General features: G+C 49.7%; 2 protein-coding genes across 2 annotated transcripts; one reads left to right on the top strand and one right to left on the bottom strand.

Annotated features, from left to right (window-relative positions):
* The first annotated feature begins 32 nt into the window (after window positions 1–32).
* ACKR2 (atypical chemokine receptor 2) lies at window positions 33–17946 on the top strand. Its single transcript, XM_007537542.2, has 2 exons — window positions 33–188; window positions 16208–17946. Exon 2 carries the CDS (start codon window positions 16217–16219, stop codon window positions 17351–17353), a length of 1137 nt encoding a protein of 378 aa, XP_007537604.1. The 5' UTR covers window positions 33–188; window positions 16208–16216; the 3' UTR covers window positions 17354–17946.
* Window positions 17947–25876: 7930 nt separating this feature from the next.
* Window positions 25877–27441, bottom strand: LOC103126631 (5-beta-cholestane-3-alpha,7-alpha-diol 12-alpha-hydroxylase). Its single transcript, XM_007537541.3, has one exon. It carries the CDS (start codon window positions 27428–27430, stop codon window positions 25913–25915), a length of 1518 nt encoding a protein of 505 aa, XP_007537603.3. The 5' UTR covers window positions 27431–27441; the 3' UTR covers window positions 25877–25912.
* Window positions 27442–27733: the final 292 nt, after the last annotated feature.

Raw genomic sequence — 27733 nt, 5'->3', positions numbered from 1 at the left:
TGTGTGTGAGCTGCTGTCCAAGGGAACTCACCCTCCTGCTGCACTTCCCTGAGGAAGAGGGACTAGGCTCCCTTGGCCAGCTGGACGCCCCCAGTGGTGAGGCTGGTCCCATCTGGTAGGTTACAGCCACACTGGGCTCTGCCAGGGGGGCCACTGAGGAAGAAGGGCTTCTGTGGCTGGAAGAGTGGGTAGGTACGCGTGCTGGGCACTGGAGGTGCAGAGTGGGCCAGCCTGGAGCTTCCTCTTGTCTCTACTTTCATAGTTACTCTAACAGCTGGAAAGCAAAGTAGTCTGCAGACCCCGAGAGTCTGCTTCATGAATTCTGAAAATCCCAGATCTGGTTGGGTGACAGCAGACATTTCTCCAGTTTCCCCTGAAGTCCAACAATGGGGGACAAAGGACAGCTTTAGGGGTGGCATTCCCAGGGCTGGGGCTTCCAGTCTTATGATCTTGGACACATCTGTACTCTCTTCATGCTATTCTGGTCCTTTCCTCTTACACACACGCGCACACGCACACAGACACACACACACGCACAGACACACACACACACACTTCTAGACCTCTCTGTCTTTCTCAAACAGCCCAGGATCTTCTAAAACTTGAACCAAATGCTATTTTAGGAGCTGGAAGGGAATTGGTAGCTATGGGTTGTGCATTCATTATAAAAACTCCAGAGGGAAGCATCTTGCAGATGAGAAGACCAAGGCCCAGGAAGGTTGGCAATTTGACTGGGGTTGATCATTCTGTTTCTGCTGTTCCCTGATGCTCTGTGCTGCATGGGGAGATGGGGGTGGGGTGGGGTGAGGGGAGCTTGGTGGGCTTGCTTTGGGTCACTTGGCTCTGGCTGGTGATGGTGCTAGCATTGATCCTGGGCCCTGCAAGTCCTGTGCCCCACTGCTACGAACTGCCTGCTTTGGGGTTGTTTTATTTTGAACTGAGCATAACGAAGAAATGCCAATGCATAAAGCACCAGGGTTGACCTTCCAATTTAAAGGCAGAGGCAAATAGGATTTGGGAAAGAACAGGCCTTCTCCTGCTGCAGTGCCTTCAAGAACTGGACTTAGAAAGTGCGGAGAGTTTTACTCACTGAAAGGAACTTTGGGAGGTGGGGCCGCCCTCGTGAATTCATCACTGTCACAAACATCTCCACCTCTTGATAAGAGCCAGGAAACACTGAGTAATGAATGTGGGGTCTCAGGGAGCGTGGGGAATGGATGGACTGTGTGCACCCCAGGAACCTGAGAGGGTGGGTCTGTTAGGAGGCTGCCAAGGAACCCCTGCCCTGCTGGGGCTGGACAAGGGTCCGCTTCCTGCCAGAACCCTTCTTTCTACAAGCCCAGGTGCAACACCTCAGGTGCTGGATATGAAAGCAAAACGTGCCAACACCTTTCCAAGGGTAATTTCTGGGGAAAGGCAGTTTCTCCTTTCTTATCTCCCCCTCCTTACTTCCTCTTTTTTTCTCCCTCCGTCTCCCCTTCTTCTTCCTGCTCATCCTCTTCTATCTTTTTTTTTTATTAATGATTTAATATTTATAATATCCAGAAACAACACTGGTACAATTCCATACTGTTCCCACCATCAGAGTTCTCTGTCTCCACTCCCTCTACTGGAAACTGCAACAGCCCTCCCAAGGTCTATTATTTCTATAACTTATCTGTCTATATTTATATGTATTTGCCCATTTCTTCCATAGTCCTTCCTTTTGCTCCCCTCCAAGTCAAACTTACACTCACTGCCACTTATGAATATCCTTCTTTTTACTTCTCTCCCTGAGTCCTGATGGAGTTGGAACTCAGAGCCCTCTAGTTTTATTCCCCTGACATTTCTCCCCCTCTGGGAGGATGGACCAAAATTCTTTATGGGGAGCAGAAGGTGGGAGTTCTGGCTTCTGTAATTGCTTCCCCACTGGACATTGACACTGGTGTTGACAGGTGGATCCACACCCCCAGCCTGTCTCTGTCTTTCCCTAGTGGGGCAGGGATCTGGGGAGGGGGGGTTCCTGGACACGTTGACAAGGTCATCTGCCCAGGGATATTTAGACAGGACGAGAGAGTGAAAGAGACCACAGCACCAAAGTTCCCTCATTGTGATGTGGCTGGGCTTGAACCTGGCTTGCACACAAGTGAGCTGCTTGGCCAACTCATTTATCTTTAAATTAATTGTCCTATTTATTTTAATATATATTTTCTAGAGCACTACTCATCTCTGGTATATGGGGGGGGGGGCTAGGAATTGAGCCTGTGACCTTAGAACCCCAGCCATGGGAGTCTTTGAATAGTCATTAAGTTATATCCCCAGCCCTTATTTCTGGGGGAGGAGCCAGTAAGGTTGTGGGGTTTTCATTTTCCTATTATTTTCCTCTAATTCCACATTTTATATCATGCATTGATAAGTGTTGTCATCAGGCAAAAAAAAATGTTAAAAAGTATAAAAAGGAGAATCCTCCAAGTGGTCTGGCACAGAGTGATCATAGACCTAGGGCCAGCTCTGCTGAGCTCTGTGTAGCTCGGTCCCTGGCATCCTGTGACACTGGGGAAGTGACATCTGCTCACCTCTTCACAAAGGAGCCAGAGGACTAAAACGGGACTGAGCTATAGCGGAGCCTCCCACATATGGTATCTGTCAGTAGTGGGGCTGGGTTATTCCTGCTGGTTCATTGTGAGAATCCGCACAGCACAAGGACGCCCATGACTGATCCTGCCGGTCATAGGAATTTGATTTCTTTCTCTTTCTCTCTTTCTTCCTTTTAACTTGTTTATTCATTTATTTTTCATTTATTTTTACAGCTTTTTAATAGAATCTTTCTATCATTGTTATTTGTGATTTAATATTGATTTACAAGATTATAAGATAACAGGGATATAATTCCACACCTTTCCTGCCACCAGAGTTCTGTGTCCCATTCCCTCCACTGGGAACTGCAGTCACTTTTCCAAGGTTACAGATCTTGAGGTGACTATTATTTCTATAGCTATGTGTCTGTGTCTATATTTACGTATATTTGCCCATTTTTTTCTATGGTTCCATCTTCTCTTCCTTTCCAAGTCCTATTACTATTTCTGAATGTCCCTCCTTTTTTCCTCCTTTCTCTCTCTGGGTCCTGATGGAGTTGGAGCTCAGAGCCCTCTGGGCATCTTCCCCTAATATTGTTCTCTTCCTGGGAGTATAGATCAAAATTCTTTATGGGGAGCAGAAGGTGGGAGGTCTGGCTTTTGTCATTGATTCTCAGCTGGACATGGACATTGGCAGGTGGATCCACACCCCCAGCCTGTTTCTGTCTTTCCCTAGTGGAGCAGGGCTCTGGGGAGGTGGGGTTCCTGGACACATTTGGTGAGGTCATCTGCCCAGGGAGGTCAGGATGGAATCATAATAACATCTGTGACTTGGTGGCTGAAAGGTAGTAAGATATAAAGCAAGACAAAATTTTTAATAAATAGGAATCAAAAAGTAGGAATAGAGCAGATGGGAATGGGGGTCTTAGAGTGGAAAGAAGCTAGGAAGTCTATTAGTTAACTTTAAGTATGTTGCTAGTGGCTCCTGATTGTAGAATATTTGCTGGAGCTTGACAGCTAATATGCAGGTGGGCTCAAGATATTGTCTGGGAAGATGGTGTCAGAATTGAGAATAGAACTAGGAAGCTGAATTAGGGCAGAGGATCTCTCCCAATATTGAAAATCTATGCATAAAATTAACTATTTACCCCATCAGTCTGACCTAGGGCCCATATCTATTCACATTTAGCACAGGAGCCTGTGTGAACTTTGAGCTTGCAGCCCATGGTCACAGCTGGAACATTCCAGGCTGCTCTCATGTCAGGATCCATCTTCCTCAAGGGGCAGAGCAGGCTGACCAGCCTCCGTTGAGAGAGTGGGGCTGTTCCTGCCATGGTTGCTCTGCTGTGAGGGCAGGTCCTGGAGAGGCCACGGGAGGGCTGTGCTGATTTCTTAGAGAGTATTTGCTTTGTGTCTTCGGGCACATCACTCCCCTTCTCTGAGCCTCAGTTGTTCATTTGTAAATTGAAAACAGTGCTGTTTGCCTTGTAAAGCTATTGTAACAGTCAGAACATTAAATACAGATAAAGCCTGGCGGTGGGGGGGGGACTGACTTGCTGTTTTCTGTGAGAGGCAAGGTAACGTGGTCATTAAGAGCTTGGGCCCTGGCTTTCCAATCCTGCCTCTCCTACTCACTTGCTGTGTGGCCCTGGACCAGTTCTCCAACTTCTCTGTGCCTTAGTGTTCTCAGCTCTGAGACCAAGCTGCACTGGTATTTGGCTTCTAGGAAGCAAATGTAAGGAGTAAGGATTAAGGATGTTAGTATATGTGAACCCCCTTGCCCCAGTGCCCACTATAGCTCCAAAGTTCCATGGTGTTAGCTGTTGCAATGATGGTGCCAAATTTAATACACACAAAACCCCTTGCCTTCGGTGTTCTTGGCTTTTTGGAAGAGAAAACAGGCTCATGGAAGTCCAGGGCTCCAGGGTGTTAAACCCACAAGGCCAAGGCTCAGTTTCCCATTTGCTGTGCTGTGCAACTGGCAGGGCCTGAAGGTTTAAGGCCACTGAATCCTGAGCTGCGTAGCAGAGGTGGGACCCTGGCTGTGAGAACTGTGAGTTCTCTTCCTGCATTCTGCCCTGGTGGCACCAGGCTTCTCTCCTGTGTCTCTCTGTGTAACCTTCAGTTCCTTTTCCTGTTTTCTAGTCATGCACCACCCCACCCCCCACCGTGGCCTGCCTCCTGGGGCAACAGCAGCCCGGTGGTCTCTGTCTCCCTCACTTCCTCCTCTCCAACATCTTCCATCACGTCCATCATTTTTTTTTTATTATTTGTTTGCTTGTTTGTTTTGGATAGAGATAGGAAAAGAGAGAGACCTGCAGCACCATTTTACCACTTGTGAAGCCCTTCCCCCTGACAAATGAGTAAATAAATGAATGAAAGAGTGAATGAGTGATTGAATGGGAAGTTCTAGGGACAGAGCCTAACTTGCTGCTCTGTCAGTGGTGGGCAGGGACGGGAACAGCAGTAGTGTTGTTGTTGCTGCTGTTGGATGAAAGGTAGTTTCATTTCTGCTGTTTTCCCAAACCTGGGAGAAAGAAAACAGAGTGATCCCAACTCTGTTGCATAACCAGTTGCCCCAAAGGCAAACATTCTGCCCCCTGTGCCCCAAGGCCAGAACACTTTCTAGACACTGTGGTCAGAGTGTGAGTCACTTCACAATCCTGCCTCAACTTTTCTAGTCACAGTTTAGCCAGGAATGCAGGCCTGGAGTGCAGGCCTGGGGCGGGTGAGGGTGTCAGCACCCTAGGCCAAGACAGGCCTGTTCTGCTGAGCCAGAGTGGAGTCCAGACCTTAGGACTCCATCTCCATCCTATTCTTGTCCTCTTAAAGCAACTGAGGAGTCTCTGAGGGTGAGCACTGGGAGTGGCCACTGGGCCACATCCTGAGATCCTGGTCCAAGAGAGGCTGTGCCTTGTGGACGCCACACTTGACCGTGGCCTGAGTAGGGATAGTGAGGCTTTGCTTCAGCCTGGCTCCGTGGCCATGCTTTGAGGCTGCTGGGGGAGGGCCGGCCTAGGCTGGGAAAACAGTTCCCAGAAGGAGGCTCAGGTGTGTCAGTGTACAGGTGGATGAGGAGGGGGAAGCAGGGAAGGGGGGGCGGAGAAAGAAGAAAGGAAAAGAGGTGACTGTGTTGATTAATTTCACGTCATTTGTGGGAGACTTCTCAGATGCCAGCCCTGTGCTAGTGAATTCTACCCTCTGAGGGCAGATGATGTTCTAAATATAACTCTACCTTTGGGAGGAGAATTTGGTTTTTCTTCTTCCTTTTCTTTTTAAAGATGTACTTGTGGGGGGCAGGGTGGTGGTATACTTGGTAAAGCACACACATTACCATGCACAAGGACCTGAGTTCAAGCCCCTAGTCTCCACCTGTGGGGGAGGGGAGGAGGAACTTTCAGGAGAGGTGAAGCAGGGCAGCATGTATCTCTCTTTTAAAAAAAATTTTATTAGTGATTTAATATTGATTTACAACATTACAAGATCACAGGGGCATAATTCTGCACTGTCCCCACCACCAGAGTTCTGTATCCCCTTTCCTTCCACTGGAAGCTACAGCAGTTCTCCCAAGGTCACAGATATGGGTTGACTATTATTTCTATAACTATCTATATTTACATAATATTTGCCCATTTTTCCATGGTTCCATCTTCTCTTTCTTTCCAAGTCACATAGACACCTATTACTACTTCTGAATGACTTTCCCTTTCTCCTCTCTCTCTGCGTCCTGATGGAGTTGGAGCTCAGAGCCCTCTGGGCATCTTCCCCTGACATTTCTCCCCTTCGGGAGCATGGACCAAAATTCTTTATGGGGAGCAGAAGGTGGGAGTTCTGGCTTCTGTCACTGCTTCTCCACTGGCCATGCCTGCTGTTATTTGTCCCTAGTGGGGCAGGGCTCTGGGGAGGGGAGGTTCTAGGACATATTGGGGAGGGCGTCTGTCCAGGGATGTCTGGATAGAATCCTAGGAGCATCTGCAACTTGGTGGCTGAAAGGTAGTAAGATAAAGCAGGACAAAATGATTAATGAAAAGGAAACAAAAGGTAGGAATAGAGCAGATGTGAATAGGGGTCTTAGGGTGGACAGAAGTGAGGAAGTCTGTTTTAGGTATGTTCTTAGGGGCCTGTGACTTTCATAGTCTTTGCTTGAGTTTGATAGCTAACATGGAGGTGGACACAGATATTGTTTGAGAAGATGATGTCAGTTGAGAAAAGGGCTAGAACGTTGGATTAGGGCAATCTTGAAGAAAATCTATGAATAAAATTAACTATTTACCCCTTCCCCTTCAGGTGTTTCTTTTCTTTTTTTTTTTTTCCTCCAGGGTTATTGCTGGGCTCCTGGAGGCCATTTTTCCCCCTTTTTGTTGCCCTAGTTGTTGCAGCCTCGTTGCGGTTATTATTGCCATTGTTGACGTTGCTTTGTTGTTGGATAGGACAGAGAGAAATGGAGAGAGGAGGGGAAGACAGAGAGGGGGAGAGAAAGACAGACACCTGCAGACCTGCTTCACCGCCCGTGAAGCGACTCCCCTGCAGGTGGGGAGCCGGGGGCTCGAACCGGGATCCTTACGCCGGTCCTTGCGCTTTGCGCCACGTTCGCTTAACCCACTGCGCCACCGCTCGACTCCCTCTTCAGGTGTTTCTATGTCTATCTCCCTCTCTCCTCTTAATTTCTCTCAGTCTCTATCCAAAATAAATAAATAAAATAAGCATGTGTTAAAAAAGTTGACTTATGAAAAGGAAAGTCAAAGAGAAGCAGGACATCACCTGGACATGCCATGCTGGGGCCAAGCTTGGACCGCATGCTTAAAGGTCCAGTGCTGCATCCTCTGTGCATCTGTGCGTTCCCGGCGTGGGGGTGGGGCGGTAAGGCTGAGGAGTGACTGTGTGTGTGTGAGTGCTTGCGGGCGGGCGGGCAGGTTTCCAAAGGGAGGATTTAGAACGTGTTTCCTTTCTGTTTTCTGCTCATTTTTTTAGATTTTTAATTTTATTTTATGAGGAGGGAAGGAGCATGTATAATCTGGTAACTGCAACGCCAGGTGTGTCAAACCTAGGACCTCTCTCACGCAAGTCCTGTGCTCTGCCTGCCTGTGCACCCAGCTGCTGGGCTGCACTGGGAAGGCTGTGACTTTCAGATTGTCAAGAGGCCAAAAAATGTGGCCTTAGGAATTATCTCAAGCCACGGTCTTGGCTTTCTTATTTGTTTGTTCAATGACCTCAGGGCACTGTTGGCAGTGCACTCGGCCTGGTGTGCTCCGGGCTGGAGAAGGGACTCTGTGTCTCTCTCTCTCTCTCTTGCATATGTCTACCTTGGGACTCTGAGGGGGGGGGAAGGCAGCTAGGGTTTGATGTGGGATGTGGGGGGAGGAAGGCTGTGGGGCAGCAAGATGGCCAGTTGCTCCCATTTCTCAGGATCCTGACCTGGCACAGGCTCTGCAGCCAGCTGTCAGCAGTGGTGGGAGGCACGGGCCGCAGGAGGCACTGGCAGGATCTCTCATGGCGCATGTACTCCACCGTGCCTGGCCAGCACAACAGCTCACCTGGGTGAGCTTTGCTGGGCATATGACCCAGGTTCTAGTGATGCTGTCTGTCTTTCCCCTGCTGTCTCTTTGTCTCTCACTCTATCTGGAAAAGTCAGCCTAGAGCAGGGAAGCTCAGCAGTGACAAAGCAAATCCCACATTAACCTTCCAATTGTCACTGGTGAATGCAAAAGTGGGTAATTCATGATTATCTATTGAATGTCTCCGAGCTCCAGGGAGCGTAAGTGGCTCTCATGAGGTTGTAGGCATCAGCTCCGGCTTACTGACTCCTGACTCCACTCCTCTCTGACACTCGACTGAGACCAGATGCCTCCATGACTGGGAGCTCATCCTCCAAGTTCAAAGGTGATTAAAAAGGGAGCCTGGGCAAGTGGGCCCCTGTTCTATCCTGTAAGTTAGAACAACCTTGGGTCTGTTACTTGCCGATCTGAAGCCATGACAGCTAGGTTTCACCTCTCCAAGCCTTAATTCCCACACCTGGAAAGTAGAGATCAAGAAGCCAGGCAGTGGTGCACCTTGTTAAGCACACACTACAGTGCACAAGGACCCAGTTCAAGCCCCTGGTCCCCACCTATAGGGGGAAAGCTTCAGAAATGGTGGAGCAGGGCTGCAGGTCTCTCTCTCTCTATCTCTCTCTCTCTCTCCCTCTCTATCTCCTCCCCCTCTCAATTTCACTCTCTCTATTCAATAATAAATAAAAAAATATTTTTGAAATGAAAGTAGAGATCAAACTGCTTCCCCCTTTTTTTCTTTGTTCCTTTGTACAACATTCTATCCCCTTTTTTATGGGGGGTATTATTTCATAAAGAAATCTACTACTAGTTCTTTCTGTATTACATTTTCTTTCTTTTTAAATTTAATTTTATTTTTGTATTACATTTTCTTTTTTTTTTAATATTTTATTTTATTTATTTATTCCCTTTTGTTGCCCTTGTTGTTTTATTGTTGTAGTTATTGTTGTTGTCGTCGTTGTTGGATAGGACAGAGAGAAACGGAGAGAGGAGGGGAAGACAGAGAGGGAGGAGAGAAAGACAGACACCTGCAGACCTGCTTCACCGCCTGTGAAGCGACTCCCCTGCAGGTGGGGAGCCGGGGTTCAAACCGGGATCCTTATGCCGGTCCTTGTGCTTTGCGCCACCTGCGCTTAACCCGCTGCGCTACAGCCCGACTCCCTGTATTACATTTTCTAATGCACTAATAAAAAAATAGTACTGCTCCCCAGAACTATGGTGAGCACTAAGTGGGAGACTGGCATGTGAATGTTCAGGTCATAGAAGGAACTCGATTTAGTCGCCTCCTTGTCCACCAGAGGTCTCAGTATTGTCTTTCTTGTCTGGACTGTAATTTCTCTGAAAGACCTTAGGAGTTCAGCGCTGTCTGCTCAGGAGGGGCCATTCCTCTTCAGCAAAGGGCTCTTGCTGCGCCTGACGTCAGAGCCTGATGCTCTTGGCCTCACTCTCTCTCCTCCTGTGAGCATCTCTGTCTTCTAGGTGGTGCTCTGCATTCTCCCTGAGTTCCCCTCAGAGCTCCATCCAGAGCTGCCTTACTACCTGAAAATTCACATTAGAATTAAGTGTCAGGCCCTCAAGCATGAGATTTTGAATTTTACCCCTGGCACTACATGTCTGTCTGTCTGTCTGTCTGTCTGTCTGTCTCTCTCTCTCTCTCTCTCCTTCTCTTCCATAAAAAATAAATATTTTAAAAACTATATTGTTTTAAACCACCAAATTCATAATGATTTAACACAGTGGCAATAGGTAATACAATTCTGTGATCTCAGAACTTCAAACTGAGGAGGCTAAGGGTACATATACCCACATCCTGCAAAACAACACAGATTTACCATCATTCTAGTGGTCAAAAGTCTAAAATGGGCTATATTCTTCCTGGAGGTTCAGGAGAGACTTTCTCCCTTGCCTACCATAGTTTCTGGGGGGGGGGGGGATGCCCACATTTACTGACTTGTGTCTGCCTCTCACCTCCATTTACACTTCCCCATCTCTAATTTGAACACTCCTGTATCCCTCTCATCAGACCCTTGTGATGAGGTTGGGTCTGGTTGTATGACCAGAGTAGTGTCCCCATGTCAAGATCCTTGTTTCACCACACCTGCAAAGTCCCATTTCATAGACAAGGGACCATAGTCACAGACTTCAGAAAGCTAGAAGTGGATTTTTTTTTTTTTTCTTTTAACTAGAGAACTGCTCAGCTCTGGCTTATGGTGGTGCTGGGGATTAAACCTTGGACCTTGGAACCTTAGGCATGAAAGTTGTTTTGCATAACCACCATGGATGTCTTTGGGAAAAAAAAATCATTATTCTGTCAACATAGTGGAGGCTGTGTGTTGTGTGTGTGTGTGTGGTAGTGGTGGGGAGTGTGTGTGTGGGGGGATGTTAATGGTGGAATCTACAAAGGTTAGACCAACCAATGAAGGCAAAGTTCTAGAAAGCTAAGAATTTCTGTGCCCAAATCAGACCTTCTCCAGTACCTATGGCTGGAGAGTGCCCAAGTCTGTGACAGGATGGGGTGAGGCATGGCTTCTGGAACCCGAGGTCTTGGAGTCCAGAGGCAGCTCTGTCAGCAGCCTCCTGTGTGTCACGAGAAAGCTGCCTCCACCCGTAGATCAAATGGGGAAACAGCCCCTGCTTTGCTTACAGAAGTAACTCAGTGGACATGCAGGCACCAGTCAGTTGTCACCTGCATGGGGCACAACTTCTTGATGCTGCTGCTGATGGTGATACTATGGATGGAGGAGTTGCTAGTGGTTGGCAGGTGAGGGGTGGACTGGAGTTGCAAACATTCCCATCGTGAAAGACGAGTCATTCCTCAAAGGAAGGGAACAAAATGTTCCCAAAGAAGGGAACTGCTCTCTTTGAGCCCCCGGCTCCCCACTGCAGGGGCGTCGCTTCCCAGGCGGTGAAGCAGGTCTGCAGTGTCTGTCTTTCTCTCCCCCTCTCTGTCTTCCCCTCCTCTCTCCATTTCTCTCTGTCCTGTCCAACAACAACAGTAATAACTACAACAATAAAGCAACAAGGGCAACAAAAGTGAATAAATAAATATTAAAAAATAAAAGAAGGAAACTGCTTTACCAAGTGGCTGGCATTGGTATCGATCAAATCAACTCCCATATTCTGTTGTTTGTTGAAGCAAAAGTCAGGGATTTCAGGTCAGAGTCGGTCCTGGTCCTGGCAGTTCAGAAGGGTTGGTGTTTAACTACAGGATACTCCTGCCCCCCGCCCACATCAGGGCCAAGGTCAGAGAACATTCACATCCCTCAGCGGCTGCCAGGCTCCCCACTGGTCATGTTGTGAGAGCAGGCGTGCTGCTACCCGGACAGGGGGAGGCGCAGGGCCCGGAGACTCCGGATGCTCATGAAGGGCAGAAACCAGCAAGTGAAGGTCCAGGTCAAGGCCCTGGGGTGTGTTAGGAGCAGAGTCCCATCCTGATGGAAGCCACCAGGGCTGAACTCAAATGGGAACAGAGCCTATGTCATGTTCTCCAGCATCTGGTCCAGATGTCATTTGGCAGGAGCCCAAGGGTGGGACGGAAATTCATGGAACAGGAGAACTTCAGGGCTCCTGGGAGCAGTTCCACCACAGCCTCAGTGTCATGGATACTAGGAGGGGTAGCTAAGGGCCCCAACTGACATGTCCTTCAAAATTTTACCCAGAAAGAAAACAGACAAAAGTTATAACACAAAGAACTGGGTAAAAATTCTTTATAAAATGAGGATCTCACCTATTAAAATAATTCACAGAAGACATACAAGCTGGTGGGTGGGGGAGATGGCATGATAGTTACACAAAAAGACTTATCTATTTCTTTTTTATATTTATTTATTACCTTTTGTTGCCCTTGTTGTTTTATTGTTATAGTCATTGATATCGTCATTGTTGGATAGGATAGAGAGACATAGAGAGAGGAGGGGGAGACAGAAAGGAGGAGAGAAAGACAGACACCTGCAGACCTGCTTCACCTCTTGTCAAGCGACTCCCCTGCAGGTGGGGAGCTGGGGGCTCGAACCAGGATCCTTATGCCGGTTCTTGTGCTTTGCACCACCTGCACTTAATGCGCTGAACTACTGCCCGACTCCCTATCTATTATTTCTATTGCCACCAGGGTTATTACTGGGGCTTGGTGCCTTTCCAGGTGGCTATTGTTTTTCCCCTTCTTCTTCTTCTTCTTCTTCTTCTTCTTCTTCTTCTTCTTCTTCTCCTTCTCCTTCTCCTTCTCCTTCTCCTTCTCCTTCTCCTCCTTCTCCTTCTCCTCCTCCTCCTCCTCCTCCTCCTCCTCCTCCTCCTCCTTCTCCTCCTCCTCCTCCTTCTCCTTCTTCTTCTTCGTATTAAGTAAGACAAGAGAAATTGAGAGGGGGAAGGAGAGAGAGAAAGAGAGACACCCACAGCCTTGCTTCACCACTCCTATCCCCCCACACACAGGTGGGGAATGGGGGCTTGAACATGGGCCCTTGCACATGGTAAATCATGTGCTCAGCTGGGTTTGCCAATGCCCAGACTCCACAAAGAGACTTTCGTGCCGGGTCTCCAAAGTGTCGGGTTCAGGTTCCAACATTATCACAAGCCAGAGTTGAGCAGTGCTCAGGAAAACAAACAAACACACAAACGAAAACTGGCCTTTTGACTTTAGAAAGTCCAGACTCCCTTGAGTCTAAGAATGGAAATAAGTGAGGGTAGAGTGGATTTGTTTCTCAGTCTGTGGCCTGTTACTGTCGCCTGCCTACAGGCTCCCTCCCTTCTGGGGACTCTGCTTGTGCCTGGCTGGGCCTTGTCTCTGCTCCAGGCCTGCCTCCTGGTTGTGGAGAGCTGCAGTGTAGACACTCAGACCTAGCTCAGAGCAGAGTATGGCTCAGGGTTCACCAGAGACTCATCACTCATCACCATATAAGGCTTTTTTCCCCCTTTTCTTTTGTTCTTTCTCTTCTTTCCTTCTTTGCTTTTCTTTCTCTCTCTCTCTCTCCCTTTCTCTCTCTCTCTTTCTTTCTTTCTCTCTTCCTTTCTCTCTTCCTTTCTTCCTTTCTCTCTTGCCACTAGGGCTACTGTTGACTCTTGGTGTCTGCACCCTATTCCCAGTGACCAGTTATTTTTCCTTTTCTTTGTTGATGAAGGGGAGAGATAGGGGCAGAAGAGAGCAAGGGAGGCCCACATATAGCTCTACCACTCATGAATCTCTACCCCTGCAGGTGGGGACCAGAGGCTTGAACCCTGGTCTGTGCACTCTACTGGGTGTGCCACCACCTGGCCCCAAGACTGTCTTTAAAAAAAATTACTCTTAGTGATACAAGTGTCCCATAGGGACCATGACCTTGGACAGGACAGAAGTCCCTGGCTCCTCCTGCCCAAGCAAATGATCGTGAGTCCTCTGCTTGTTACCCTCTGCCGTTTTTTCCACCCCTTTGTACCTCTACAGAGTACATTGTTTTGTTTTCACTTGTCTTACGTTGATTTAATCTATCTATCTATGGAAATAAATGGATGCATCCTAGATGCATTAAGGAGGTAGGCTCACAGGAGTGAAAGGAATGGGGAAAGAATCTAGGTTGCCACTAGGTGGCTTTAGATGGAAATGATTTAAATGTTTGCTGACTCCCTAGAACATCCCAGACACCTTTGTAGAGCTAAGTGTCTTCTACACTCAAGACTCACAGGTAAACACCACTGCCATCACCACTTTATTTCTCAGCCATTATTTCTTTGGCAGGTCTGGGGCTTTGTACATGAGTGGTTTCACCACTGCTGGATTGGCTTATTGTTTATGCAAATGACACATACAGACAGACAGACAGACAGACACACACACACACACACACACACACACACACACACACACACACACACACGACAGCACAGCACCAGAGCTTCCCCCAGAACTAAGGTGTTTCCATGAGCTACAGGGACCCAAGCCTCCTGGGCCTTACACAAAGCAAGACACACACTGACCTGATGAGCTGTCTCTCTGGACCTGCCATTATTATTTTGAAGATGTAAACTGAGGAGCAGAAAGATTTAGTAGGTTCTAAGTTCATCAACATTGTAGAGCACATGTTTCTGCTACAAACCTAAATAAAACATCCTTATTGTATTTTATTATTGATTTATTCTGCCATCAGGGCTTTTGCTGGGGCTCAGTGCCTGAGTGATGAATCTGCTTCTCCCAGCACCCATGAGCTCCTCCCCTCCCCTTTCTTTTTATGTGATAGCACAGAGAGAAATTGAAGGGGAGGGGAGATAGAGAGGCAGAGAGAGAGATAGAGGGAGAGAGAGAGAGAGAGAGAGAGAGAGAGAGAGAATTGCTGATCTGCTCTACCATTTGTGAAGCTTCCTCCCTGCAGGTGGGGAGCTGGGGCTTGAACCCAGGTTCTCATGCATGGTAACATGTGGGCTCAATTGGGTGCACCTTGAAACATATTTATTTATTTATTTTACTTATTTATTTATTTATTGGATAGAGACAAACATAAATCAAGAGGGAAGAGGGAGACAGAAAGATAGAGAGACACCTGCAGCCCTGCTTCACCACTCGCAAAGCTTTCCCCCTGCAGGTAGGGACTGGGGGCTTGAACCTGGGTCTACACACGTTGTAACATGTATACTCAACAAGGTGCACCACCACCTAGCCCCTTGAAACATCTTTAAAATAGTCAGTATAAGTAAACAGAAACAATGGCATAAGATCACATGTCTACAATTACCAAAGCCATGAAAATCCTCAGATGACAGAAGAAATTCCAAGCCTGAAAAGCCACACTAAGTAAGTATTGAGCAAATGCTCCCCACTGAAGATCAGATGTGACTGAAAAACACTTTTAAGAGGAGCCAGGAGGTGGTGCGCCCAGCTAAGCTCACATATCACCATGGGCAATGATCTGGGTTCAAGTCTGGATCGATCCCCACCCCCACCCCCCGCAGGAGGTTGCTTCATGAGTGATGAAGCAGGACTACAGGTGTCTTTCTTTCACTCTTCCTCTTTATCTCCCCTCCCCTCTCAATTTCAATCTGTCCTATCTAATAAATAGAAAAGAAAAGTGGTCCTGGAGGTGGCACAGTGGATAAAGCACTGGACTCTCAAGCATGAGGTCCTGAGTTCAGTCCCTGGCTGCTCTCCTTCTGTCTTTCTCATTCACAAATATATAAAATCTTTTTTTTTAATCTTCATTTTTTATTGGATAGAGACAGCCAGAAATTGAGAGGAATAGGGGAGATAGAGAGGGAGAGAGACAGAGAGACACCTGCAGCACTGCTTCACCACTCGCAAAGCTTTCCCTTTGTAGGTGGGGACTGGGGGCTTGAACCTGGGTCCTTGTGCACTGTAACATGTGCACTCAACCAGGTGTGCCACCAACTGGGCCCAAATATATAAAATCTTTATGAAAAGCAGGAAAAAGTGGCCACCAGGAGTGGTGGATTTGTCATGCAGGCTCCAAGTCCCAGCAACAACCCTGGTGGCAATAAAAAATAAATTATATCTATACATTTCACTCATATTTCCATTCCCTCCCTGGCCCGCCTTATTAAGTGGTCTTGGAGGAAGCAGAGAATGCCTTCCCTCTGCCACTCACCACGGAGGCTGCACTGGGGCTCAGGCAAAGGGTAGTGTGTGCTCTCCTGAGGGCAGGCAGCCTCCACCTGGCCCCTCTCACATTCTTCCCTGCCTCCCAGGCTCAGGCATGATGCTCTCCTGCTTGAATGGATGGTCGTTTCCAAGCTAGCTTCTTGGCTCCCCCTCCACCGAATCAGTACCCAGCAGCCAGTGACCACAACATTCCCACGTTCTCTTCCCACCAGGCTGCCCACCACCCCTCCCGAGCTGAGCTGGACCCATCTTCACAGTCCTGAGTGCAGGGCCAGGATCTGGCGGTGGACAGTCTCTGACACATGAGCACAGCTTCATTCTGCACCAGGGCCCCAGGCTTCTCTTCCTCTCCCTCCTTCCAGATCTTTGCCAGAGTCCTTCCCTTTGGTGCGCCACACTGTGCCCAAACCACTCTTCACTTTGTGTTCTCCCCGTTGTCTGTCGCTGCCCTGCTTCATTGGGGGCCTAGGAGGGAATGGAGAATGCCGGCCGGGCTGCCTCTTAGTTCTCCCCTGCTCTCTGGTCTGCAGAGCTCCCACATGGCCACCACCGCCTCCCCGCCGCCCCTCACCACCAAGGCTGCAGGCTTTGAGAACAGCTCCTTCCACGACTACTATGAGTACTTCCTGGAGGAGGCGGCCTCCATGCTGTGCAGGAAGGATGAGGTGCTGTCCTTCGGCAGACTCCTCCTGCCGCTCCTGTACTTTCTGATCTTCGTGCTGGGCCTGGGCGGGAACCTCCTCCTCCTGGTCGTCTTGCTCCGCTACGTGCCTCGCGGGCGGATGACGGAGGTCTACCTGCTGAACCTGGCCATCTCCAACCTGCTGTTCGTGGTGACCCTGCCCTTCTGGGGCGCCTCTGTGGTCTGGAACTGGGTGTTTGGGAGCTTCCTGTGCAAGCTGGTGAGCACGCTCTACACCGTCAACTTCTACAGCGGCATCTTCTTCATCAGCTGCATGAGCCTGGACAAGTACCTGGAGATAGTTCACGGTCAGCATCACTGCAGGCTGAGGACCCGAGCCAAGAGCCTGCTCCTGGCCACTGTGCTGTGGGCGGTGGCCCTGGCCGCCTCCGTCCCGGACATGGTCTTTGTGCAGACGGTGGAGAGCCCCCCGGGCGTGTGGAACTGCTACGCAGAATTCGGAGGCCGGGGGACTGAGTGGAAGCTCTCCCTCCGCTTCATGCAGAACACGCTGGGCTTCCTCCTCCCACTCGTGGCCATGGTCTACTTCTACTCCCGCATCGGCTGTGTCCTGGTCAGGCTCAGGCCCCCGGGCCAGCGCCGAGCCCTCAGGATGACCGTAGCCCTGGTGGTGGCCTTCTTTGTGCTGTGGTTCCCGTACAACCTCACCTTGTTTCTGCACTCGCTGCAGGACCTGAGAGCCCTCTGGGACTGCAAGGTCAGCCAGCAGCTGGACTACGCCCTGCAGGTGACCGAGAGCATTGCCTTCCTCCACTGCTGCTTTGTTCCTGTGCTCTATGCCTTCTCCAGCCGCCGCTTCCGCCAGTACCTGAAGGCACTGCTGGCTGCTGTGCTGGGACGCCCGCAGATGCCCGGCCCGGCCCCGGCCCCACTGTCCAGCTGCTCTGAGAGCAGCGGGCTCACTGCCCAAGAAGAAATGACCAGCGTGAATGATCTGGGGGACAGGCAGGCTGAGGACTGCGCCAGCGGCTAGGCTGGGGGAGAAACTTAAGCCAGCGGGGCCGTGGCGGGACCCTGTGACAGGCCGCTCAGCCTGGCGGTGATCTCACTTCTCAGCCCTCCGTGCCTTGTGCTCAAGCCTGCCTTCTTCCTTTAGCGTGTGTCTTTCCCTTTTTCTAAGTTTATTTTATTTGATTTTTGTTTCTTATTTAACCAGAGCACTTCTCAGCCCTGGCTTAGGGTGGTATGGGGTTTGAACCTGGGACTTCATTGTTCAAGGCATGAAAGAATTTTTGCATAAGCATTATACTATCTCCCCAGCCTCTATTATTATTAGTTTTGTATAAAGAGAGAAATCGTGGGGGGAGATATAGATGATATAGATACAGATATATCTATAGCCCTGCTTCACCCAGCATGAAGCTTCCCCCCTGCAAGTGGCTTAGACCCTGGTCCTTGAACATTATGATGCATGTGTTGTGCCAGATGCACCACCACCCAGTCCCTTATTTTTTTCTCTTTGATTCCACCAGGGTTATCACTTGGCCTCGGTGCCTGTACCATGAATCCATGAATCCACTGCTTTCACTGGCCATTGTTTCATTTTTTTTTTTTAATTTTCTTAATAGAGACACTGAGAAATTGAGAGGGACTAGGGAGTGGGAAAGGGGGGAGAGAGAGGGAAGGAGAGGGGGAGGGAGAGGGAGAGAGAGAGAGAGAGGGAGAGAGAGAGGGAGAGAAGCCACCAGCGTTATTACTGGGGCTTGGTGCCTTTCCAGGTGTCTATTGTTTTTCCTTTTTTTTTTTTTTTTTTGTATTAGGTAAGACAAGAGAAATTGAGAGGGGGAAGGAGAGATAGGAGAGACACCCACAGCCTTGCTTCACCACTCCTATCCCCCCACACACAGGCGGGGAATGGGGGCTTGAGGAGGGAGAGAGAGGGAGGAAGAGAGGGAGATAGAGAGAGGGAGAGAGAGGAAGGGGGAAGAAAGGGAGGGAGAGTGAGACAGAGAGGGAGAGAGGGGGAGGGAGGGAGAGAGCAAGGGGGGAGAGAGAGGGAGGGAGAATGAGTGGGAGAGAGAAGGAGGGAGAGGGAGGGAGGGAGAATGAGAGGGAGAGAGAGAGAGGGAGAGGGAGAGGGGAGAGGGATGGGGAGGGGGTGAGGGAGGGAGAAGGGGAAGGGAGAGGGAGAGGAAGAGAGAGGGAGAGAGAGGAGGAGAGAGGGAGAGGGAGGGAGAGGAATAGGGAGAGGGAGAGGGAGAGATGCAGAGGGAGATGGAGAGGGAGGGAGAGAGGGAGATGCAGAGGGAGATAGAAAGGAAGAGAGGGAGAGGGAGAGAGAGGAAGAGGGGAGAGGAATAGGGAGAGGGGGAGAGGGAGATGGAGGGGGAGAGGGAGATGGAGAGGGAGAGGGAGATGGAGGGGAGGGGAGGGGAGAGGGAGAGGAGAGAGATGCCTGCAGCCTGCTTAAGGGCTCCTGAAGTTTCCCAGTACAGTAGGTGAGGAGGACGGGGGCTCTGGTGGCTCTCCTGAGGGCAGGCAGCCTCCACCTGGCCCCTCCTCTCACATTCCTCCCTGCCTCCCAGGCTCAGGCATGATGCTCTCCTGCTTGAATGGATGGTCATTTCCAAGCTAGCTTCTTGGCTCCCCCTCCACCGAATCAGTCCCCAGCAGCCAGTGACCACAACATTCCCACCTTCTCTTCCCACCAGGCTGCCCACCACCCCTCCCGAGCTGAGCTGGACCCATCTTCACAGTCCCTTGTGCAGGGCCAGGATCTGGTGGAGTTTGCTGGCTGCGGGGCACAGTTGTTCTGGGGAGGACCCCTTCCCTCTGCCTCTCATGCCCCCACTTATGCCCAGGCCTTTGGGATCCTCTAGGGCCTACAGAACCAAGTCCAAAATCATTGGCTATCTTCCCTGCTGGAGTGTTCACAGACAGAACTCCCTATCCAATTTCACCCTCAAATCCTCACACTTGGGCTTCATGCCCCAGAGCCAGGCCCCATTCTCTGTCCACTCCAGCCCATATGTGCTAGCCATCCCTGTGCCTTGTCTTTTATGGGATCCTGCTGGCTCTGAGAACTCCCTGGCTTCTCTACCTGGGGCTCTGGGGAAAGCACACAACTTCAGCCATCCGGGTCTTGGGCTCTCTGGGCAAGGTGATGCATTTAGGACACACAACTGGAGCAGAAGTTATGCAGAGCAGCTCGAACATGCTACAGCAGAGGCAAGAGCTGAGGCCTAGAAGGCGGGACTGCTATTCCCTCCACTTGAACAAATACAGAGGGAAGTGACAGCCAGTTCAGGAGCACACCTTGAGGACAGTATGGGAGCCAAGTCAAGGTCAACCAAAATATTTACACTTCTAAGCTTGGACCAATAAATTCATGAACCAATAAATTTCTTTCTATTTTCCCATATATATATATATATATATATATATATATATATATATATATTTTTTTTTTTACCAGAACCCTGCTTATCTCTGACTTGTGGGGTGCTGGAGACTGAACCTGTGACAGCAGAGCCTCAGGCACTAAAGCATTTTGCATAGCCATGTGCTATTTCCCCAGCACTGTATTTGTTATTTGTAGTTTGCGGTCTGCCTGGAAACTCTTCTCTTCGTGCTCCTCGCAGCTGGTCTTCCTCCCTGTTCATTAAAGGGCTCACTGAAAAAGTCGCTCATATTTGTCCTTCTGTTTCTGACTTATTTCACTCAACATGATTTTTTCAAGGTCCATCCAAGATCGGCTGAAAACGGTGAAGTCACCATTTTTTACAGCTGAGTAGTATTCCATTGTGTATATACACCACAACTTGCTCAGCCACTCATCTGTTGTTGGACACCTGAGTTGCCTCCAGGTTTTGGCTATTACAAATTGTGCTGCCAAGAACATATGTGTACACAGATCTTTTTGGACGGGTGTGTTGGGTTCCTTAGGATCTATCCCCAGGAGAGGAATTGCAGGGTCATAGGGTAGGTCCATTTCTAGCCTTCTGAGAGTTCTCCAAATAGTGGGGGTTGTATTGTTAAATGGGAAACTGGGGAATGTTATGCATGTACAAACTATTGTATTTACTGTTGAATGTAAAACGTTAATTCCCCAATAAAGAAATAAATAAAAAAAAAAAAGAAAAATCTCTCCCGGGGAGCTTGAGTCCCAAAGACATTAGAATTTTCTGTTTCTAGTGTGCTCACTGCTTCCCCACCTTCCAGAACCGTCTCACGGCACACTCTGCCTAGGGCTTGCCACATCTGTCCTGCAATGCCCAACACAGTGTGGGCAGACTTGGCAGTGTGCTCAGGAGAGAATTTAGTGGGTGAAGCGGGAGACAGGAGGACATGTGTCTGTACGAGTGCTGCCAGCTCCAGGAGAGCTGGGGCAGTGCTGGGTATGAAGTCTGCATCTTGGGCTGAAGCCAGGGCAACAACTGGAGAGGCTGCATATGCCTGAACCAGGTCATCCTAAAGACCTCAGAATTGGCCTCTTTAAGATGCTCTGTGGGGGTTGGGTGGTATCATATCTGGTGGAGCACACACATTACAGAACTAGGACCTGGGTTCAAGTCCCTGGTCCCCACCGGCAGTGAAAAATCTTTATGGTGAAGCAGGGCTGCAAGTCTCTCTTCTTTTTCTTCTCCTCCTTCTCCTTCTACTTCTCCTCCTCCTCCTCCTCCTCCTCCTCCTCCTTCTCCTCCTCCTCCTCCTCCTCCTTCTCCTCCTCCTCCTCCTCCTTCTTCTTCTTCTTCTTCTTCCTCTTCCTCCTCTTCTCCTTCTCCTTCTTCTCCTTCTTCTTCTCCTCTCTCTCTCCCTCTGTCTCATGTGAAATTCTCTTATATGAATAAAACAAATCTTTAAAAAATGACTCACTCTGGCACGCAAATTATTTTTCAGGAAGAACACTGAAGAGTGTAGAGACAGAGGCTTTATTCTAGCCATTGTCCTCTGGCCCTTCTTATAACCTGGGCAGATAACCCTCCCTTTCCTGGAGAAAGCAGCAGAGCAGCTGTAGGGTCCAGCTTAGAACATGTCCTCTCCGTCCTGTCAAGTCATTCCCTTCTTGGAGCCTCAGATCCCTCAGCTGGGGACTTAGCTCCTTTTCCTGCTGCTGGATGGGACCGTATAATAACCACTGCTCCCCTGTGCATGCTATTCAACTAAGATTTTTTCTAACCCACTGCTGTTGTTTTTATTACTCTTCTGGCCTGAGAAGAGCCCAGAAGAGTAGAGTATTCTTCCTTTGTGCCCTGATGATACTCACTAAGTATTTTATTTATTTATTTATTTATTTGTTTATTTATTCACCCATCAGCAACAGAGAAGAGAAAGACCCAGAGCACCAGTCTGACTCATGTGATATTGGTGACTGAATTTGGGGCCTCGAGCTTGAAGTAAAGTGTGTTAGCCACTGTGCTGCCTCCTGGGTCGGTGACATACTTTTTTTAAAAAAAATATTTATTTTATTTTATTTATTCCCTTTTGTTGCCCTTGTTGTTTTATTGTTGTAGTTATTATTGTTGTTGTCATTGTTGGATAGGACAGAGAGAAATGGAGAGAGGAGGGGAAGACAGAGAGGAGGAGAGAAAGACAGACACCTGCAGACCTGCTTCACCACCTGTGAAGCGACTCCCCTGCAGGTGGGGAGCCGGGGTTCGAACCGGGATCCTTATGCCGGTCCTTGTGCTTTGCGCCACCTGCGCTTAACCCGCTGCGCTACAGCCCAACTCCCGGTGACATACTTTTTTATTTCCTCTTTGAAAACATTTTTGTCACCAGATTTAACACCGGTAATTGATAGTTACATATGAATCCACCACTCCCAGCAGTCAGTTTTTCTTCTTTTTGTTATATCTGGAGACAAATTGAGAGAGAAGGGGGAAGGGAGAAAGACAGAGAGACACTTGCAGCCATGCTTCACCACTCATGAAGCTTCTCTCTGCATGTGGGGCCAGGGGCTTGAACCTGGGTCATCTCACGTGGCAGTATGTGAACTTTATCAGGTATGTTATAGCCTCACCACCACTAAGTCTTTTTTAAAAAAATTCTTATTATTATCTTTATTTATTCATTGGATAGAGACAGCCAGAAATCAAGAGGGAAGGGGGAGACAGAGAGGAAGAGAGACACCTGCAGCCCTGCTTCACCACTTGTGAAGCTTCCCCCTGCAGGTGGGGATCAGGGGCTTGAACCTGGGTCCTTGCGCACTGTGACATGCGCACACTCAACCAGGCATGCCACTACCCAGCCCCATCAAGTATTTTCTTGAAGAGTGATAAGGTGGAGAGAGCAGTAAACAGGCCTGCTCTTTCTTCTTCCCTGGGGCTTGATGGTCTCTTCAAGCCGTAGGCAGCGCTCTCCCTACATGTTGCCTGAGTTTCTAGGGATCTCTTTTCTAGGCACTGTGGGGGGCAGAGCTGGCAGAACTGGGACATGACTATGGTATGAAATAGACAGGACATGAGAAAAAGAAAGGGAAAAAGAGTGAGGTGGAGTCCCCTGCAGCTGCCTTAGGGGGGATGGCATGCCCAGGATACTCAAGATGAGGGGTGGCAGTGAAGGGACTGATGTGCTGATCTCTGTGAGGGACAAACTAAGCAGGGGTGTGAGACACCCTTCACAGTGGGGAAACTGGGTCTGGGTTGGAGAGAGGTCTGAGGACAGCAAGAGACAGGAGATGACCCTGGGGTGGGAGTGCAGAAAGGAAGTGAGCAGAGGACGCTGCTTCATAAAAGATGATCGCACTCGCTCTATTTATTAAGGAATTAATATTGATTTACAACATTACAAGATAACAGGGTACAACTTTGCACCGTTCCTACCAGCAGAATTCTGCATCCCCCAGCCCCTCCACTGGAAGCTCCAGCAGTTCTCCCAAGGTTGCAGACACAGGTCGACTATTATTTCTACGACCATCTGTCTGTATTTGTATATATCTGCCCATTTGTTTTCCTAGTCCCATCTTCTCTTCCTTTGCAAGTCACGAATGCACCTATGACCACTTCTTAATGTCCTTCCTTTTTTCTTCTTGTCTCTCCGAGTCCTGTTAGAGTTCCGAGCCCTCTGGTCATCTTCTGCTAATATTTCTCCCCTACTGGGAGTCTGGACCAAAATTCTTTATGGGATCCATGAGGTGGGAGTTCTGGCTTCTGTCATTGCTTCTCCGCCGGACATGGGTGTTGGCAGGTGGATCCACACCCCCAGCCTGTGTCTGTCTGTCCCTAGTGGGGCAGGGCTCTGGGGAGGGGAGGTTCCAGGACACATGGGTGAGGGCGTCTGTCCAGGGAGGGCAGGATGGCGTCATGGTGGCATCTGCAACTTGGTGAGTGAAAGGTGTTAAGATATAAAGCAGGACAAAATGATTAATGAAAAGGAACCAAAAGGTAGGAATAAAGCAGATGTGAGTAGGGGTCTTAGGGTGGAAAGAAGTGAGGAAGTCTATTTTAGGCATGTTCCTAGGGGCCTGTGACTATCATAGTCTTTGCTTGAGTTTGATAGCTAACATGGAGGTGGACACAGATATTGCTTGAGAAGATGATGTCAGAGTTAAGATTAGAGCTAGAAAGTTGGATTAGTGCAGAGTAGCTCTCAATCTTGAAGAAAATCTGTGAGTAAAATTAACAATCTGTAAAAATTAAAAAAATCTGTGAGTAAAATTAACATCAATCTGACCTAGGGCCCATATATATTCATATTTAACACAGAAGCCTGAGTCCCTATCAGTGTGAGCTCACAGTCCATGGTCACAGCTGGGAACATTCTAGGCTGCACTCATTTCAGGACCCGTATTTCTCGAGGGGCAGAGTAGGCTGACCAGCCTCCCCCAAGAGAGTGGGGAGTCCCTACCATTCCTGCTCCACCATGAGGCCAGGTACTGGAGAGGCTCACAGAGGGCTTATGATGATGCTCCTGATGGAACTAAAAGGTCGTATTTCAATAGACCTGTCCTATCCTATCTGTAGAGCGGCCAGGAGCTCGTCAGAGCTGGGATATGTTACAGGGGTAAAAGATACATTGGAGATTTTGAAGATGATACTTTAAAAAGTGAAAACACTGTGTTGATTTTTTTTTTTTTGCCTCCAGGGTTATCACTGGGGCTCATTGCCAACACTATGAATTCCCTGCTCCCCATAGCCTTTTTTTTTTTTTTTACATTTTATTGAACAGGACAGAGATAAATTGAGAGAGGAGGGGGAGATAAAGATATGAGAGAGAGAAAGAGTCATCTACAGACCTGCTTTACCACTTGTGAAGCATCCCCTCTGCAGGGTGGAGAGCAGGGGGCTCGGACCTGCATCCTTGTGTGGGTCCTTGCTCTTAGTACTATGTCCACTTAACCCAGTGCGCTACCGCCCGGACTCCTGGATTTTTAAAAAAATAATTATATGTTGTTTCAGCTTAAAAATGTATGAGGCAAGCCAACAGGCAAAGCACATTTGCCTAAGCACAAAGAACTGCAGTTTGCAAACCACAGATTCACCTAACAAAGCCAAAGTGTGTTCCGCGGAGGGGTGGAGTTAGTGTCTTCTGTGGGAGGTAAAGAGAAAGATGAGGTGAGTGGTTATAAAGAAAAAAGGATTAATAGGCTTAAAGTATTCTTGGCTGCCCCAGCTGTTGCTGGTCCTCTTGGAGGGGGAAAGGAGAGCTGACTGATTCAATCCTATGGAAAGATGTAATCATTAGAAGCATCAGACCTCAACTGCTTGCTCAACAGCTTCATGTAGCAATCGCTTTGAAACTGATCCAGAGCTCTCCAGCTTGGGCTGGAGAGAAACAGTGCAGTGGTTACATAAAATGTCTGTCATGCCCACCAAAGGTTCCAGGTTCAATCTCCACCATAAGCAAGACCTTAGAAGTGCTCAGGCAAAAAAACAAAAAAAGGAAAACCTTCAGTTCAGCTCTTATCAAGGAGATAAGAAATGCTAGTTCTCCACAAGGGTTCTCTGCCTCCATTTAAATGTGGCTTTGCAGCTGTCTGTGTTTCACACCAGAAATGCTATTACTTTGGGATCTATCGGGTTAAATAAAAAGTATTATGAAAATAAAGTTCATCTCTCTATGGGATTTTGATTTACAAATTATTGACTAGGAAATTTAGATCACACACATAGTTTTTGCCTCTCTCGTCGTTAAATGGCACTGCCCTAGAACCCGAGTCTCACAGGATATGGCCTAAGTGCAGAGGAAAAACAGATGGTGGGGGAGGTGGGGGCTAGCAGGTACAATAAATAAGCTTCACTACGGCACAGTAGCCGGGGTTGGCAAGGCGGGCACGGTCTCTCAGACTGAGTGGCCAAGATACTTCCCCTTCCCCCAGACTTCCTATGGTGGTGGTCTGTAGCGCTAAAGGCTATGAAAGAAATGCTAAAAGCACTCCTGAGAGGAGCTTTTACAAAGAGAAAGACACCCTACAGGGTGACTAGAAGGAGGCTGGCAAGCAGTAGGAGGTGCCCCAGAGCCAGGGGCCTGGAGGGTGGGGCCTGGGGCATGGAGGGGCTACAGGGCCAGAGGCCTGGAGGGTGGGGCTGGGGCGTGGAGGGGCTACAGGGCCCAGAGGCAGCCCTGTCCAGGCCACACTGTCACACAGAGCTTACTCGGGCGGCCGCAGGCGGTAGCGGAAGTGCAGGTCGTGGGTGGGCTGCGTGGTCCCGAAGCCCCAGCGGTTGGGGTCCACGGGCGGCACGGGTGTGGCAGGGTCCAGCAGCTCCAGATCAAAGTGTGTGACCATGAGCAGGAGAAAGAGCTTCATCTCACTGAGGGCAAAGAACCTGCCGGGGCAGATGGACACACCGGCACCCCACGGCATGCTGTAGTGGTGGATCTTCCTGCCCGCCTTGTAGAAGTCCACCTTGCGGCTGCCGTCGGGATTGAGGAAGCGGTCGTACTGGAAGGCGGTGGGGTCGGGGTGGATGTCGGGGTCCATGTGCACCGAGAGGTAAGGGAAAAGGGCCACGATGTCTCCCCGGCGGACCAGGTACTCCTGCCCGCTGGCCATCTTCAAGGCGCAGTCCTCCTGCACCAGCCTCAAGAGGGTGGGCGAGGCCCCCAGCCGCAGTGACTCCTCCATCACACTGTCCAGCACCGGGGTGTGGTGCAGGACGCTGACGTCCACCTGGAAGGGCTGCCTGTCCTTCAGCCGGGCCTCCCCCAGGAGCCCGGTGGCCTCCTTCCGCACAGCCTGCATGGCCTCTGGGTGCTTCAGGAGGAAAGCCAGGGCCCAGAAGGAGGAGGGCCCGGTGTTGCCCTGGGACGCCCAGAGCATCATGAAGTTGAACTTGTCCTGCATGTCCTCGGGCACCTCCTGCTCCCGCAGGTACTGAAGCATGAAGGAGAGCCAGCTGCTGACGCCCTCCTTGTCCCGGTTCTCCCGCACAGAGACCATCTTGTGGAACAGCCGCTGGAGTCGGCCTATTTCCCGCCACTCTCGAGGCCCCAGCAGAGAGTAGACAAACCTGGGGAAGAGGACATCGAACTTGCAGAACTCTGAGAACAGCGCTTGTGCTTGCAGTACGTCCTGTTCCTTGTCCCGTGTGAAGCCAAACAAGGCCAAGTAGCCAGCCGTGAAGAGCACCTTGTAGCAGAAATTAAAGAGGCCCTCCTCGTGCCAGCCACTGTGGCCCGGCCCCCAGCCCGCAGGCCCCAGAATCACCAAGGACAGGCTGTCCAGCATGACCTTGTTGAGCTCCTGCAGGCTGGGCCCCATGAGGTACTTGGTGCTGGCGGCGTGGATCATGTGGTGGTCTCCGTCCAGTGAGCGATACCCAAACACCTTGAACACCAGCTGCCTCGCGTAGGACACGAAGTCCAGTCTTCTCTTCGTGTCCTTGAGGATGGGGCCATAGGAGAGAGGGTCCATGACAAATGTGAAGTACTGCCCTCCAAACTGCACCGTGAAGATGTCCCCATGCTTTTCCCGCATTCCCTTCAGGAATTTGAACATGTTCTTCCGGAAAGCCAAGGCATGGCCCAGCCAGGGCACGTGGCCCTTGTCCAGGGGGGGCTCCCCGGGCCTGCGCTGCCTCCGTAGGTGCAGCAGACACAGGTGCCCCAGAGCCGTCAACAGCAGGAGCCCCAGGGTCAGAGCCCACAGCGCCATGCCTGCGCTCATCCAGGCCAACTCCCCACACACTGGCCTCTGGGTGCCAGGAAACGCCTTAACATATTGGGGGGTGGGAAGGTCTGACCGCCTGAACTTTACCCTATGGCTGTGAATCATAGTAAATAGCCCAGGAGGAACAGAGTCTGGGGCAAAGTGCTCCCTGGGTCCAGCGCTTTCTGGAGCCGGGCTATGTGGCAAGAGCCATGCAGAGAGAAGCCTGCAGCTGTGGTCACAGGCCCCCACTGAGTTCAGAACCAACGCCACCATCTTTCAGACAGACCCTTCCTGACCTCACACCCCACCCACCCCCCA

The sequence above is a fragment of the Erinaceus europaeus genome, chromosome 12 (assembly GCF_950295315.1).
Source record: "Erinaceus europaeus chromosome 12, mEriEur2.1, whole genome shotgun sequence".
NCBI lineage: Eukaryota > Metazoa > Chordata > Mammalia > Eulipotyphla > Erinaceidae > Erinaceus > Erinaceus europaeus.
This window is presented reverse-complemented; position numbering and strand designations above follow the sequence as displayed.

Bases quoted from the DNA above. Each gene is read 5' to 3' on its own strand.
- LOC103126631 (XM_007537541.3), bottom strand. From the start codon at position 27,430: ATGAGCGCAGGCATGGCGCTGTGGGCTCTGACCCTGGGGCTCCTGCTG.
- ACKR2 (XM_007537542.2), top strand. From the start codon at position 16,217: ATGGCCACCACCGCCTCCCCGCCGCCCCTCACCACCAAGGCTGCAGGC.